The 15553-nt window shown below is 41.5% G+C and overlaps 2 protein-coding genes across 12 annotated transcripts; one reads left to right on the top strand and one right to left on the bottom strand.

Moving 5' to 3' along the window:
• LOC133927722 (uncharacterized) lies at positions 1 to 444 on the top strand. Its single transcript, XM_062374140.1, has one exon. The coding sequence runs from the start codon at positions 1 to 3 to the stop codon at positions 442 to 444; it is 444 nt and encodes a 147-aa protein (XP_062230124.1).
• Positions 445 to 6016: 5572 nt separating this feature from the next.
• On the bottom strand, positions 6017 to 12439 carry LOC133926973 (uncharacterized). 11 transcript variants are annotated; one of them, XR_009911216.1, is made up of 6 exons: positions 12245 to 12438; positions 10925 to 11346; positions 10291 to 10557; positions 9015 to 9051; positions 8421 to 8518; positions 6017 to 6613 (listed from the first exon to the last, which is right to left on the bottom strand). XR_009911216.1 is itself a non-coding variant. In XM_062373165.1 (6 exons), the coding sequence occupies exons 2-5, from the start codon at positions 11321 to 11323 to the stop codon at positions 8438 to 8440; spliced, it is 858 nt and encodes a 285-aa protein (XP_062229149.1). In that variant the 5' UTR covers positions 11324 to 11346; positions 12245 to 12439; the 3' UTR covers positions 6017 to 6613; positions 8421 to 8437. The 11 variants fall into 11 exon arrangements, 7 of the variants coding, with proteins under 7 accessions (XP_062229149.1, XP_062229148.1, XP_062229151.1 ...); XR_009911215.1 differs by having other exon boundaries at positions 6017 to 7455; XR_009911213.1 differs by having other exon boundaries at positions 6938 to 8518; positions 8941 to 9051.
• Positions 12440 to 15553: the final 3114 nt, after the last annotated feature.

The following is a 15553-nucleotide window of genomic DNA, read 5'->3' on the forward strand; positions in this document are numbered from 1 at the left end:
ATGGGGTACTACCTTGCAGATGGTATCTATCCGGAATGGGCCACCTTCGTGAATCCTATTCCTTGTCCAGTTGGGAGGAAGCGGCAGCACTTCGTTGTTCAGCAGGCGGCGTTACGGAAGGATGTCGAACGGGCCTTCGGGGTCCTACAATCTTGGTTTCCCATAGTGAGGGGGGCTACGAGGATATGGGACGAGGAAACACTTCACAACATCATGACCGCCTGCATTATCATGCACAACATGATAATCGAAGATGAGAGACCTGATGGGGACGTTGAACACGTGTACGACGGTACTGGTGATCCTGTGGAGCCATCACGCACCCCAACCCCCACACTAGAAGCATTTGCCCAATGGTATGGGATGATAACTAGCAGGCAGGGGCATCACCAGCTCCGTGACGATCTTGTCGAGCATCTGTGGCAGTTCCACGGAGTGGAGTAGTGCGTATTATGTTGAGTAATTTGTCATGTGTCCTTTGGCAGTTCGTATTATGTTAAATAATTTGTCCTGTGTCCTTTGGTACTGCGTATTATGTTCAATAATTTGTCTTGTGTCCGTTGGCAGTGCGTATTATGTTCAATAAATTGTCCCGTGTCCTTTGGCATATTATGAACCTATGGTCTGTTTGTGTACGATTACGTTAGTGAAGAGTTGCAAATTCGGAATGGTTCTGAGAACCGAGCACTTCATTCCATCAGTTATACATTACGAATTTGCAACGGAGCATTGCACTCCATCAATTAGACATGCCGACACCTGCACTACAGCAGCAAGCATCACTACTCACGCTGGATAGCCATCAGACACCAGAATGAATGAAGTATTTTGTATGAGCTCATAAGAACCGCATGCATCATACAGACTATGTAGGATTTGCATGAGGTACAAGTGTACTGCTCAATCATACTCTTCACAAGCACAGCCATTAAGCAGTCCGAAAATCATGCATGACTGAGACCTGATTGCAACACCAGTTACAAGTCCGAAGATAATTCATACAGGACCTGCACTCTACATGTCAGCCAAACAGCACCATAACCACACTGCAATATGCCATACAGGTACTCTACACAAGCTCCAAGCCAAACAACAAGACTCAACTAGAACTGGTTCAGTACAGACCTCAAACTGGACAACAATGTCACCATCAAATAAAACTTCGCAAACAAGATCACAATTACAAAGATGGGCCTCGGGTGACGCGCCTAGCGGCAATGATGCTCTGCCTGAGGCTCTTGTAGTAGGCCTGCTGGTCCTCGTCCATTTGAGAAAGGTCCATGCTCATTATGTGCCTCTCCTCCTTTTCCTTTTCCATTTGCATACGCTCCGCCTCGAGCCTTAGCCTCTGCTGCTCCTTTTCCAGTTCCATTTTCATTCTTTCCTCCTCGAGCCTTAGCCTTTGCCGCTCCACATCCATCAACTCAGCAAACCTCTCAGCTCTTTCCTTTTCAATCTTGTCTTTCATTGCCAACTGCCGATCGAATAAGTCTGTCATGGGCCCAGAGGCTGAACTCGACGACGAAGTACCGCGGGCTTCCTTGGACCGAGTGCGACCAGGGGGCCGTTTGCCACGTTCACCGGCATTGGATGTAGGTGCATCCACATCCTCTGCTCTGTTCAAGCCGGCAGACGAGGCTACATTAGGGGTCGATGAGGGGCTTCCTGTGGCGGTGATCTTCTGCCTTTTGCGCGAGGATTCTACTTGCCACTTGGGATGATCCCTCAACTCCCTCCAACATGGCAGCAAGGTGAACTCCTTGTGCTCAGCGGCTTGAAACATCGTGCATGCCTCCACGACCTCCAATGTGTAAAAAACATGGTACATCAGATTAATAGAATTGCACATATATTGCATATGAGGCATGTGGAAAATGATGCAAGTTTACTCAAGTGTGAACCAATATCCAAATGATATGTTCGGCCTATATGTAAAACTTAAGGACATGCCTCCTATGGCAAACAGCTACAATGGTTTAGGTTTGCACACTGAGGTATTATACAAACCGAAGCAGTACAAGGTGGAACAATCATAACTGTGCTTGGAAGACATTGCTGAATTGAAAAAAATAATGAACTATTGACATACCATCTCGGCCTCGGTTGTTCCACTCCTCCTATTGCGTTGAGCCCTAGCATAATGGCCGCAGAACTTCTGCACCATACCGTTGATGAAAGTCCATCTCCCCTGCAGCGACTTCCTATTGCGGGTCGACGTGAATTTTTTGTTCTCATGGTAGAAACTCTCCACCCGCTGCCAGAAAGCACCCAAACTCTGGTTGCTCCCCACCACGGGATCCATGCTCACTTGCAGCCATGCCCCCACCAGTAGTAGGTCCTCCTCAACCCTGTAACTGGATCCACGGCCACCCCCAGGTGCGACATCTCCATGAGCCTCCACACTCTGGACCTCTGCCGAAGGGATCTGGCTCCCGAATATGCTGTCTTGGGTTAGCGGCGTAACATCGGCCCAATTCATGTCTTCGCTGTCGCCACGAAGGAACCCGGCGTACTCCATAGATTCCCTGAACACAACAACATCAGCAAATGGACAGACATTCTACGGAAATCAGTATGGTTCTACTGATTCTGAAAGGTACATTGACACATAACTTAGCTCAGTGAGCTGAAAGGTACATTGACACATAACTTAGCTCAGTGAGCATCACAGTTCAACCTGCCATAAGCAGTTCACACACAAATTGTTACGTCTTAGCCAATAACACATACATCACATGTTACTACTGGAACACATACATTACGGCACATTCCAAACATCTAAGTTTGCACCCTCCCCGACTACATGCTCCCAGAACGATCGGATTCATAGGCCATGCTATCCTCCGAACAAAGTAACTCATCCGGGCTCCAGTCAATGGGAACCAAGTCATCGTCGTCAACGTGCAATGATCCCGAAGCTTCCTCTACCTCTTCGACGCTACCATTGTCGCCGTGACCAACACGGTTCATAGCATCTTCTACTTCGAACCCAAGTTGTTGAAGGTCCACCGCAATGGTCTCGACCTGAAGAAGTGCCATGTTCAGGTCCACGGCAGCAGGGGTGCTGTCCGGACTTAGGTTATCACTGACCACCTTCTGCAAAGCGTCAGCCGCCACCTGCACACGGGCTTGCATCTTGGACACAAGATCGGCTAGCTCGGCGGAGTCCATCTACAAGCAAGGGAGAGGGAAGACTAAAGCGACAAACTAAATTGCACCTCAAAGTGAACACTGCATACAAATTTCATACATGATGCATACATACACAGTACTGCCCTCTAGTATATGGCCCATTCTCATTACTGTCCCCCCTTATTTCACATGAAGATTCTACAACATACCTTAAGTTCAGTCCTCACTAGCATAAAGATTTCAAAACATTTAGTTAAGTCATCAATCCAAGACTTCATTTTCAAATCAAACACAATGCAATTATCTCAGTGAGTTGCACTTGCACTGAACCTACATTTATCCAGCATCAGGTACTTGATCATTGGACACAAAAACATTTATGAACACAGCACGATCAGCATGATTGTCGATTCAAAACAAATAATTGCACACGGTTCCATGCCTTCCCTCTAATATGACCCCTTATTTCACATTATCCTTATATGAACTCAACCTTCAGTTCAATCATGAGTACCATACAGATTTCAAAAGCTTTAGCTCAAAACAAACACAAAGCAATTATATCAGTGAGTTGCACTTGCATTGAAACTACATTTATCAAGTGCAGGTTAGTTCATCATTGGACACAAAAAAACATTTCTGAACACACTATGATCAATTACATATATATCACATGACAGTTTGCACTAAATTTGCAGGAGCCTTTGGAAAAAATGCTCCTTGTCCCAATGTGTTATGAAGTTGCCACCATTCCATTTAAACTGAGGTCAGTTCGTTCAATGGTAGCATGTTACTGTCTTCAGAACAAATAAATTTTATCAAACCCACAAACACATAGGTATCAAATGGTCAGCACACTACCTGAGAAGCTTATAGTTCATATACAGTCAAGGGTCCTATATTGTAGTACCAAATTTGATCTCAAGCTGCATTTTGTATTGTTCAAGGTTCAGAGCACCAGACATCCTATCAAAGGCCAGTATGAAGCAAGATAGCAGGTACAATAATCCTTGCCACAAACACAGGATGAACAAATGGGATTCGGCATGCCCAAACCATAACAGAGTAGACTCTTTCAATCTAAAGGCTCAAATCTGGAAGGTAACTCGCTTGAATCTCACGCAGTAATCAAATTGAACACATTTCATGTCAGATTAATGCTACAAACAGAGTTGGTTAATTAACCTACAATCCTACCATTTTGCTGCACAAATGAAGTTCGGTTTCCATCTTTGCCTGCCAGATCCGAATGTTACGTGTGCCAAACCCGCAGATCCGTGCACAAAACCAAAAACGATGACACATTCACAGACAAAACACTGCAAATCACAGCATATTCAAGACGAACCTTCCCTACAACACCTACATCGTTCTATCCCCTTCACTACCGACGGCAACCCACCGCAGCACCGCCCAACCTCCACGTATATCCATGGATGTCGGAGCGGAGGACTTACCAGAGCCTTGGGGTCGACCACGGTGTTGCTAGGGCGCCGGCGGCCGAGCAAACTGAAGGTGGGGAAGCCGCCGGATCCGTGTAGTCTGCCGGCTCGCCGGATGCAGGTCGCTTGCGACGGCCCCCGAACGTTCCCGCCTCGTCGCCACAACCACTCGCCAGCTCCACTTCCTCGTCTCCGCGGGACCAACGGCCGGTACTTGATTCCCCTCGCGCACAGTGTTGCGGCGCCCGCATCTCCCCGCAAATTTGCCGACGCGAATGCCCTCCCCGCTTCCCTGTTCCACCGGATACGGTAGCCGCTGGAGACGGATGCGGCCGGCTTCGGGGAAAAAATCACCCGCTACATGGTTTTGCGGCTCGGATAAGGAGTCCGCTGGAGTTGGTCTTAAAGGAGACAATATAGACTTTTTCCTTCCTAAAAACAATGAACAACTGAGTTTGTTACTTCTAGGCCTGATGGATTAGATCTAGCCCGGCTAGGTTAGCCCATCAGGCCTAGCTTTGGCCTACCTAGCTTGGAAGAGCCCAGACTTAACCCAAATCCACTAGTCACTGTTATCCAGACCTCTAAAGAAAATTTCACTATTATGCAGAACGAGGAAACACTAGAGAGGTGCCTATTTCATTGGAACACTTAGCCTGACAATGATGGCGTTGTTCCTATTTTTACAACAGGCAACAAGGTTCCCTTTGTCATGCAGGCAAAGATTGAAGATCATCAACTGCAGACGAGCACAGAAACGATACAAACTACCAACTAAGTAGCTGTCCTGAACTTCTTGGGCCTAATCTAAACAAGTTCCTAGCTATCATGCTCCAAGCCTCTGCATTCACTTAGGGTTCATTTGGTTACTCATATAATCTAGCTTGATTTGTATCTAGTGAGTCAGATTATATGTATATAGTATTATTTATTTGCTTGGTTGCACATATTCAGTTTGACTAAAAAGAAATTATGTTTAATTACTCACATAAGTATATGTTGTATGAGATTAAAATAAAAAACAAATATTAATATGATATTTTTTTTCTATAAATACACTCTATAATACTTAATTTATCATATTAAACCTTAATCCAATTTAAAATATACTGATATAATTTAATACTCACTAATTATACACCAATATCATTATTAGCGTAGCCTGGCTCGAAAGAAAAGGATTCAAAATCCACTTCCCAAAAGCCAAACTGCAACAGTGATTTTGCATCATTCGGGACCAGCTCACGCGTGCGCCTAGGCATCTAAACACGCATGCTACACGTCTAGCCAACCCCATCTGTAGGCAACCAAACAGGCTATTAACCATTACAAACATGGATCAACAACATCAGCAGAATTTCTAATCGCAATAAAGAGGTACAAATTTATAATTGAGATAACAAGGTACATGAATAGTAACAAGCACGCAAGAGCAACATCGCTTCAATGGAAGAGTAACATGAATATTTGAATAGTACTTGTAGTCTAGGGCCCTACCATGACTGACATGTCCTTCATACATAACACCTACAAGAATATCTGATTTGTAACTCTCAAAACTAAACACCTAACAGACACCGCAAGAGTCTCTCTCTCAAGCTCATATCTCGATCAATCAAAATGGCACCTGGAGTTGCTGTTGGGGGTCAAGCAATTGTTTCTCTAGAAAGTTTTATGCCTTCACCTTCAAGGCCGTCTCCCCTCCAACACCCTTCAACTTTGGAAATCCAAATGTGTCAAAAAAAAAAAACTAAGTTTTTGTATGGTTTCTTTTCAAAGACAATTCCAGAAATCTGCTCAGAAGAAAAAACTTCCACATTGATGGTGATGATTGCAACTACGTCCTCTGCAACCAGAATGTGGAAGAAACGAGCTATCATCTGTTCTTCATATTGCCTTTTGCCACTAGGTGCTGGTCTTCCATCAACATCGCTTGGAACCATGCAGGTCTTTATGCACCCCTTCTTCACCATGATTGCTAAGAACAGTTTTCAATTCCTTTTCTTCATGGAAGTCTTTATGATTGCAGCATGAGAGATCTGGAAGCAAAGAAATATGAAAATCTTTCAAAGGGTTGTGCCCTCTTTTCAGTCGTGGGCTTCCTGTTTTAGAAATAACGTTCTTCATTTAAACAAAATGAATAGTCCTTTGAGTTTGTATGTTTCCTCTTGGGTTAATAGTGTGTTGTAGCTTTAACCTTTCTCCATCTGGACCTCCTGGGTCCATTTGATGTACAACACTTTTTCGTTCTCTATAGTTTTAATAAAAGTTTCACAGTAGGGGCTTCCCCTACTGTACAGCTAAAAAAGGTATGCCATAAGCTACATGGATAAGGAGACTGAAAAGGTTCTGTACAAACATACCTGTCAATCTTCCTTAGTGCTACAAATGCAAGGAAAGAGCTCAGTAACCCCAACCTTGTTATCTACTTAAAAGTCCCTTGCATGTCCGGAACTAAGAGCACGTTCATATGAGCTAAGAGCACGTTCATATGAGCTCTTGAAAGAACTCAGTCCATCAAATGATGAATATAGTACATATCGGCCCTCAATAACACAGAAGTTGCTTTGCCATTGCAAAGTCACAGGCTAGTCATTTTTCAGAAATCTTCACTACTTTTACAGATGGAAGCATATCAAATGAGCCCGCGACAAATTGCAATTCCGATGACAATAAAATGGTCAAAGTTTCTAAAATTTCAAATAATAAAAGAACCGATATGGGAGGGCATGTATTATATCTGGTAATCCATGAGAACGTTTGGAAACTTCCACGTTTGATTTTCACACCTTTTCACCTAAATCAATGTTTTACCTGATATTTCCCCTTTACCTGCAGCCACCTTATCTCTGAGTGGAGGTGAACTCAAGCTGATTGAACACTGAAAACTCGTTAAAGCAGAAAATGGCTCAGGATTGCCCTTTATATCACCATGGCTCCTTAGGGATCATGGAAGCAATGATCTAACACATCAAGAGAATTTGCAACAATTTGCACATGTACATGTATTGAGTTGCTCACTGTAAAAAGCATCTATACAGGCGGTCTCATACTCCACTAGTGCATGTGTACAAAGCAATTAAGGACGATTAACCATGAACCAACTATGCAAACATCTGAACCAAACAGTATCCAAACCACTTCGTGTTCTACATGAAGTTCGTATTTGGAACAACATCTGAACCAACTATGCAAGGACGATTAACCATGAACTATCACAGAACAAGCATATCATAGAATGCAAAAATATTGTGAATGCGGTCACTGTAAAGATCTTCAAATAAATTTAAATGGGCCAGTTCAGTCCTGAATTCTTCAATGACCAAGTCATGATAACCACAGTATTATGCATTCGTTGAACAGCCTTCATATATCTTGATGTCAGATTTTTTGGGGGTATACCCATATGGTCCTAGTGGTAGAGCACAAGTCTCGGCAGTTGGGGTAATAGGTTAAAGTCCCTTCTATGCATACTACCGTTTTCTATATATGACTTCTTACCTTAGATAATCTGCATAATGTCACATATCTTATCTTAAAATAAGACTTCTTAACTTCAACATACTGAATCTCTACACTCTTTGCAAGAGACATATAACTGCTTAAGCATTTTTTCTTGGTTACCAAAGGGTAGAGAGCCATAGCAATTGGGTGCATAAGATGGCTATTTAGAACCGAGATTATCTTTATAATTTCAACATATTTAACCTCTCTGCAGCTTTAAACTTACTGATATTTTGAGCACTGTTTACCATAATATGTAAAATTCCACAGCAACTCCTGTTGGTTCCTTCATTATAAGAAAAGAAATGTGTCGGTTATCAAAATAAGTTTTGAGTAGTTTACCTCAGTGCTATCCTCACTCAAGCCTTCATTCTTGAAAAAGGGTCCATAACCAAGAGTTCCAGTGCACAGCACTTACAAGTGAGGGGAACGGGCCTTATCTATCAAAAATCATGAAACAGACGGATCATTTTCTCTCTTTGGATCATAACCCAATCAAAACTTATCGAGCTTTTTATCCGGCATTAATTTGGAACCACATTCCTGAACCTGCTTGACCTTAATTATAATTTCAACAAAAAGATCACAATACATCTTTGGCTAAAGTTTGAGGTATGTAGATACTAATTGGCACACAAGCAGCCTCTTTGTGTTAATAAACTTCATCTTACTTATTTTTTATGAGTGATCAAACTGAATGCCCAGAGGTCATTGTTCTATTGTTTCTGAGCGTAAGGTATACAAGCTCGCACGGAAACTATGGCTCATAAACACTGGGACAAATTATTTGGCAACTTACTAGTAAAAGCAAGGCACAATAGAATCCTAAAAGCAAAAGGAATAATTAAAACAAATAAGGTACCAATGGAAGTTTGATGGAAATGTTGCCACATTTATCACACTGCAAACCATGTGGCAGACTCCTCCATCTACTACCTATGGAAGGATGCTTTACAAGCCTCCAACCTCGGCCCTGGAAAGTTCATGAGAAGTATCAGATTTCCCTTTCTCAATCATTTACAGTTGCAAACTTCGTCAAGGGCAATCTTAAAGTGGCAATCGCCCACTCACAACAGCTGCTATTAAATAAGAGCAAAGGTGCATTACAAGTTAGTCAGCTAACTAGAACATACATTTTCAAGACTGCACACGGTTAATTTCACCAATCATAGTGAAAAATAAATAAATCGTGACCTCTAATAATGAGGCATGATAACACAGCAATGGAGTCATGTAGCACACTTAAAGTAAAATAATTGACACCATGAGGAGTATCATTTAGAAAACTCCACTCCAGAATGGAGACTTCATTCATATTATATCTTGATTTAATTGTAGCTGCTTGCACATAGTTTGATCACAATACTATAATGTTCAGCATCAATCATGACAACCATAGCCAAGGACTATCCGCACAGTAGTACAGTGTTAAGCATCAATATAAGCTAATGAAAAGCTAAAAACACAAAGGTATTTTTGTGTGAAGAACATAAATAGTTTCAGACAGGGTTGCAAAATTTCATATATCTTGGCATGTCTGCAGTACAAAAATTCCCCACTAAGTAACTCTTTCACAATTAATACTACACATGAAGTACTCCAATGCCTCACATCGTTATGAGATTTCCCAACTTACAATGATATCAAGACAAAAACAAGCATATGACAAATGTCACCGAGAAAGTAACTACAATAGCTATCTGGAAGTAACAGCTTGGGAAACCAAATTCCTCAATTCAGCTAAATGTTCATCAGTTGAGATGTTCAATGTAAGCCTTAGGTTAGTCAACAAGGCCTCTTGCTCCCAGCTAATTGACCCACAAGTATATAAGGCCAACATCGTTGCACGGTAAGCATGCAACTCCAGCAAATGGGTTTCTTGCCTCGATCCATCATTATCGTATTCTGATGTTTCTCTTTCAGATATAGAAGCTTCAGCATCATCAGTTCTACTACAAATATCTCCACTTTGGTAGGCCAAATTATAGTACTGTGATCTATGGGGGCTACTGTTAGGACTAGAACTACCAACAGAGGATGAGATACTCTCAGTGTCACTAAGATCTGCACTTGTTCTAGTACCCCGTTTATAACTAGCATCGGCATTTATCCCAGACAAGTTGGTTTTAACATTACCATTTGTTTTCATATTTAAGGAAGCATGCATGTATTTTTCACCCAGCATAAAGCATGGGGAATCAACAGCATCTACCTTTTCAGCCAAACGGAGAGAACCTCTATCAACCACCTTCGAGCGTCTTCCATCTCTATGTGGTGTCAGCAATCTCTTAGTGATTTCACTGCACTGAGGAGGATGTGTTGATATAGCAGACAATTTTCTCTTCATGCCTCTAGACATATTACCCTCGAAAGCATTCTGATCCATTGCACAATGCAATTGCTGGTTGCCCAACTTGTAACCGAAACTTCCATCTTTTGGTCGACCTCTGAATGAACCATCCAAGCATCTTGCAGAATACTGAAAATGATTGAAAAAGAGAACTCATTAGGGTGTTCCCGTTAACTTTCGAAATAAAATTTGTCTGCTCATTGGTAAACATCAAAGTATCTCAAAGTTTCAGCAATATATTTATTGAACATACAACAGTAAGAGCATGAGACCTGTTTGGTCTAACTACTTATTTTGATCACCTCATACCTTAATACACACACGCACACATACACACATCATTGGTAAACATCCAAGTATCTCAAAGTTTCAGCAATATATTTATTGAACATACAACAGTAAGAGCATGAGACCTGTTTGATCTAACTACTTATTTTGATCACCTTATACCTTTATATATATATACATATCAGAATTTGAAGGAATGAAGCATTACCTTCTGAGTCACGATCCATTTGTCCTCTTGCCACAGCATCCTCAATCGAAGATCTGATCCATGCGCCCTCAACTCCAGTGAGGACCCGAGGAGCCTGACAAGATAGTGATTCTTGCCAAGCACTCTCACAACCTCAGCAACCTTCCACGAGTAGCTGTCAAAGGCCTCAAGGATACTACCCACAGTCCAGCATACTGGATCATCCGAAGGAGGGGGGCAAGGTCTCATCAACCTTCTTGGCACACGTTCAACAGCTACGCTAGAGTCAACAGGACTTTGATGATATCTCACAAGGTAGCCGTGTCCATTGCCGGAGACGATCTCAGCAGGCCTCCAAGAACCAAGGGGCACCTCCGCCTCCTGCAATACTTCCACCTTGCTCCCCTTGAAGAATCTCATCGGGTCGTTTTGCTTCCAGAACTCTGTTGTTAGGAACAGAAATCAAATGTATCAGTAATCGAACACATTAGATCAACAAGAATCAAAATGCAGATAACATTAGAGTAATAGGAGTAAAAAATCATGAGATTTCAACTTCTACAAGAGCATATGTGGATTATAGGGAAATAAATCGCATCCTAGACTGAAACATTGCAAAAGTCACAACAGATTGGTAGAAAATAAAATCTAACAGATACACTACGAAAAGGCAGTGGTGAGTTAATACGCATTGTTGAGTCCTTGACTACTACTAACCAATTTCATTGATTAGGAATTCGAGGTAATCAAGTGAAGGAACCATTACAACACAGGCATAACAGCGTGTCGATCTGTTACAACAACAGAGAACAAATTCGTAGCGAATCACTTGGGGTTTTCCTAACAAAACAAGAACTAGCATATCTAAACAAGCAAATTGTACCAAAAGCCTAACAACTAGACACCGATAAATCGAATAAAGGAAGAAACAACACGAGAAAAATACTCTTCAAACAACAAAAACTGAGAATGGCGGACAGCCCAAGACACTTCAAGAAATTTCCGCCCCAGTTTCCAAATGTCAAGAGCAACAATCCACCGCAGATTACGAACTCCGCACACGCGATTCCCAAGAAACGCCAAACAGAACACGAATAGACTGAAAAGGAAAAACATCAAACTCTGCACACCAAAACCGCAGAACGATCTACGTATCAAACACATCGAGTACCAACCAAGCAAGACCATTTGGTCCGGGTAATAATCAACGCTATTCGCCACCCAAAATCTCCAATCGTTGTATCGTTCCCTTTGGCACCGACTCCCGCACAAAACAAGTCAAAAACACCACCAAAAAAAAAACTCGGGAAAAAATTACAGAGAACCGGAACGAGCACGAACCTCGCGATCCCGTCGACGGCGGAGAGAATCCACGAAGAAACAATAGGAAAAAAATCCTCGGCGTCTGCGGCTCCGCGGCGGGATCCTCGATCCCTACGCGGCGGAGATTGGACGAGCGAAGAAATTAGGGCGAATTCGGGAGGCGGAAATAAGAAATTCGGTTGAAATATTTTTGTTAATAAATTCGGGGGTGCGGCTGCAGCAGTTATATACAGGGGGAGGAGATGGGTTGCGTTGCGTGGTTGCGCTTCCGAGTCCAAGGCGACAAGTGTCAGTCGCATCACAGCCGTTGGATTGAAACGGCCCGGACTCTCGTTTAGGCCACCGCCAACGCATCGCTCATGGGCCGTCCGATCCGGATCTGGCGGTGGACACTGGATGTGTTTCTTGGTGGTCATCCCGGCGTCATGGGTTGTCGGTTTTTTTTTTCTTTTTTGAATGCTCAGCTTGTTTATCCATTTTAAGGCTCAGCACGATGGGCGATGTGATGTAAACCCCCCTCTCTCTCTATATATATATATAGAGAGAGGATTAACTATGAGGTATGAGTGTGGTGTGTAGTTAGTAAGGTTCAAAATATAAGGTTAACTATGATCGTTAGACTACTCATCGATTGGCCGTTAACAGTTATGTTTATTAGATGCAACAGCTGGTAGTCTTTTCTAATTCATAAGGAGATAAAAAAAGAAGGTAAAAGTTAATTAGGTTCATAAATCGAATTGCTCGCCAAAAAAATTTGAATTCTAGCCAAAACAAAGAAAAACTTAGTTTCTTAGATAATTCTAGTTATTAGGATTTCAATTCTATGTGTCAAAGTCATGTTCAACTTGGCTATATTTGTATTAAAAAAGAATAATTTTGCACTCAGTTACATATCTTGTTTAGAAAATTGATGTAATCATAAAAAAGTAATTGAAAATTGAGTTGTTTAAGGAGCCTACTAAGGTGGGTTGGCTAGCATCATGTATAGTGGGCTAGCCAACCAGGTTCGATTTCTCTTTTCTATAAAATTATTAGAATGGACGTTTCTCCCTTTTGATCTTTTTTTTTTTCAAAAGTGATCATTCCAAAAAAAAACCTAGATCATTTCTAACAATGATTTTTTTTTTGCAAATAATGGTTGGCGGTGAATTTTCTGTCACATTTTTAGTGCTAGTGATATCCTTTTCTCCCATAACCCTCTCTGAAGTGCTTAGTTTAATTTTTTTCGAAGTGAGCGCACCCAATAAAACGTGTGATTGAATGTTTGGTGCATCTTGGTAAACTCATAGTACATGTCTCAATAAAAAAGTTGTGAATGTAAGACAAGTACTTAATATTTGAAAATGTTTTTGTTCTTGAATGTTCCTTTTGCAGGCAAAATCATACAAATTTTAACCAGGATAGGTCCAAAAACACATAGATTACATACACTTCGAAGCTGGTGTGCACTTGGTGTCATTCTCTTTCTTGAAGAGTAAGGATTAAAGATGTGCGGTCACTTTTGGAGCCTTTATACTGAAATAATCCAATAAGCACCTTGTGTTAAAAATGATTTCACCTTGTGTTAAAAATGATTTCAAGGGAGCCTATGTTTTCCCCTATTTTCTGCTTAACTGAAATGTTTCCAATAAAAACTCACATTCTAGCAGATGGGCAAGGAGCCAAGTGGTTAGGCTCAAGGTGGGAGTTCGACCGGCGGGGGTTCTATTCTCCCGTCCTGCACTAGCCCCTGTCTCCTGGAAGACCACACAGATGGAGTCGTGCCATTAAAAAAACTCACATTCTAAACACAGGTCCCAAATTCTTGTTGGTATAGTATTTTTCTCACCTTACATAAGTAAGTGTTAAAAAGAACATCTCAGCGGAGACGTCCCTCCCCAAACACGACACCAGTGAGAGGACCACTAGCCATAAATAAGTGTTGTTTTGAATATTTATACGGCCTCTGAATTACATCCAATTTTGATAAAATTTTGATATGTTCTTCGAAGCAAATCTACTCATCAATGTTATGTTGGGGATTCAAGTATTCACGGTGATACTGTCAGTCAAGAAGACATTTTACTTCTTTGACAAGAGAGAGTAGCTTGACAGTTTACGATGTGATGGTAAGTTTGTTTTTTTCAGTTTCCGTGGCCATCAAGATCTAGTATGTCCTATGTCATACTCCTTTTCATTTGGTGAGCAGCGTTAATGGCTTGGCCGTCACGTATAGTACTAGCTGCTATCCAAATATTTTTTTTCTCTGAAATTAGCTACTGTCGGTTTTGCTTTGCTTGGTTGCTTGGTTTTCATATTCCTTGCGTACCGGAAAGATGACCCGAGAAAAATAATGTAAAAAATAACACACATCACAAAGATAACCTTTCACTAATTATTATTTAGTTCTTTAATGAATTAATAAAAAAATGTGGCACTAGTAGCTTTCAGGTCTTGGTTTGGTTGGGGGTAACGAATAGCTTTCAGGTCTTGGTTTGGTTGGGGGTAACGAATGGCTCCCGTTGGCGGTACCACATTGCGTTTTCAGGAAAGGCCAAGTCTAGGAGACCTCTCGAATTTGTAGCACTGAAAATGACGCACCGAAATTCGGCAGGATTGCATGCGTCGCAGGTTCAGAAATCTTCGTGGTCACGTGTTCAGGTATGCAGATTTGCTTCACGCATGAGACAATCCAGGCTTATCCCATCGGGTGGATATACCAAGCTTCGTTCTATCGAGAATTAGAGATGTGTTCTTGAGGAAGGGGGCATCGACCCCTTTTAAGATTACTAGCTAGGTGTACATGTGTTATAACGAAAAAATAAATATTAGATATAGAATATTAATCATAAACTCAAGGTACGAAGATATAGATACGTTATGAATACGTTGTCGAACAAATACGTCGAGAGTGATGTCGTAGTTTGATTTTAAATGAGATTTGAGAAATAAGGAGAAGCTTATCTGCTAAATTTTTTCTTAATTTTTTGTTTATTTTTATTAGTAAAACGAGTTTTATATCCATAGCCAATAACGAGTGGTGGAGACTGAATAAAAAGGATGGATAAAAAAGTAGGTAAATTATTTAAAATTTAAAGTTTTTTATTAAATGAAAGGAGAGTAGAGGAATAGATAAACATGAAATTAACTCATGTTTTATAAATTAGATATTTCATGTACCCAAGAGCATCGGTTTACAGGGCTCCTGCAATCCTGAATACTGATTGTTTTGGTCGCTAATCGGCGTATATTTTGGTTGATGCACCATCAGCATCCACGAGAACTTACCTCTCTCTCTTTTTTCCGTGTCAAAGTGCACACGAATTTGATGGTGTAACGTCCTTGTGT

This window comes from Phragmites australis, chromosome 8, assembly GCF_958298935.1.
Source record: "Phragmites australis chromosome 8, lpPhrAust1.1, whole genome shotgun sequence".
In the NCBI taxonomy this organism is placed as follows: Eukaryota; Viridiplantae; Streptophyta; class Magnoliopsida; order Poales; family Poaceae; genus Phragmites; species Phragmites australis.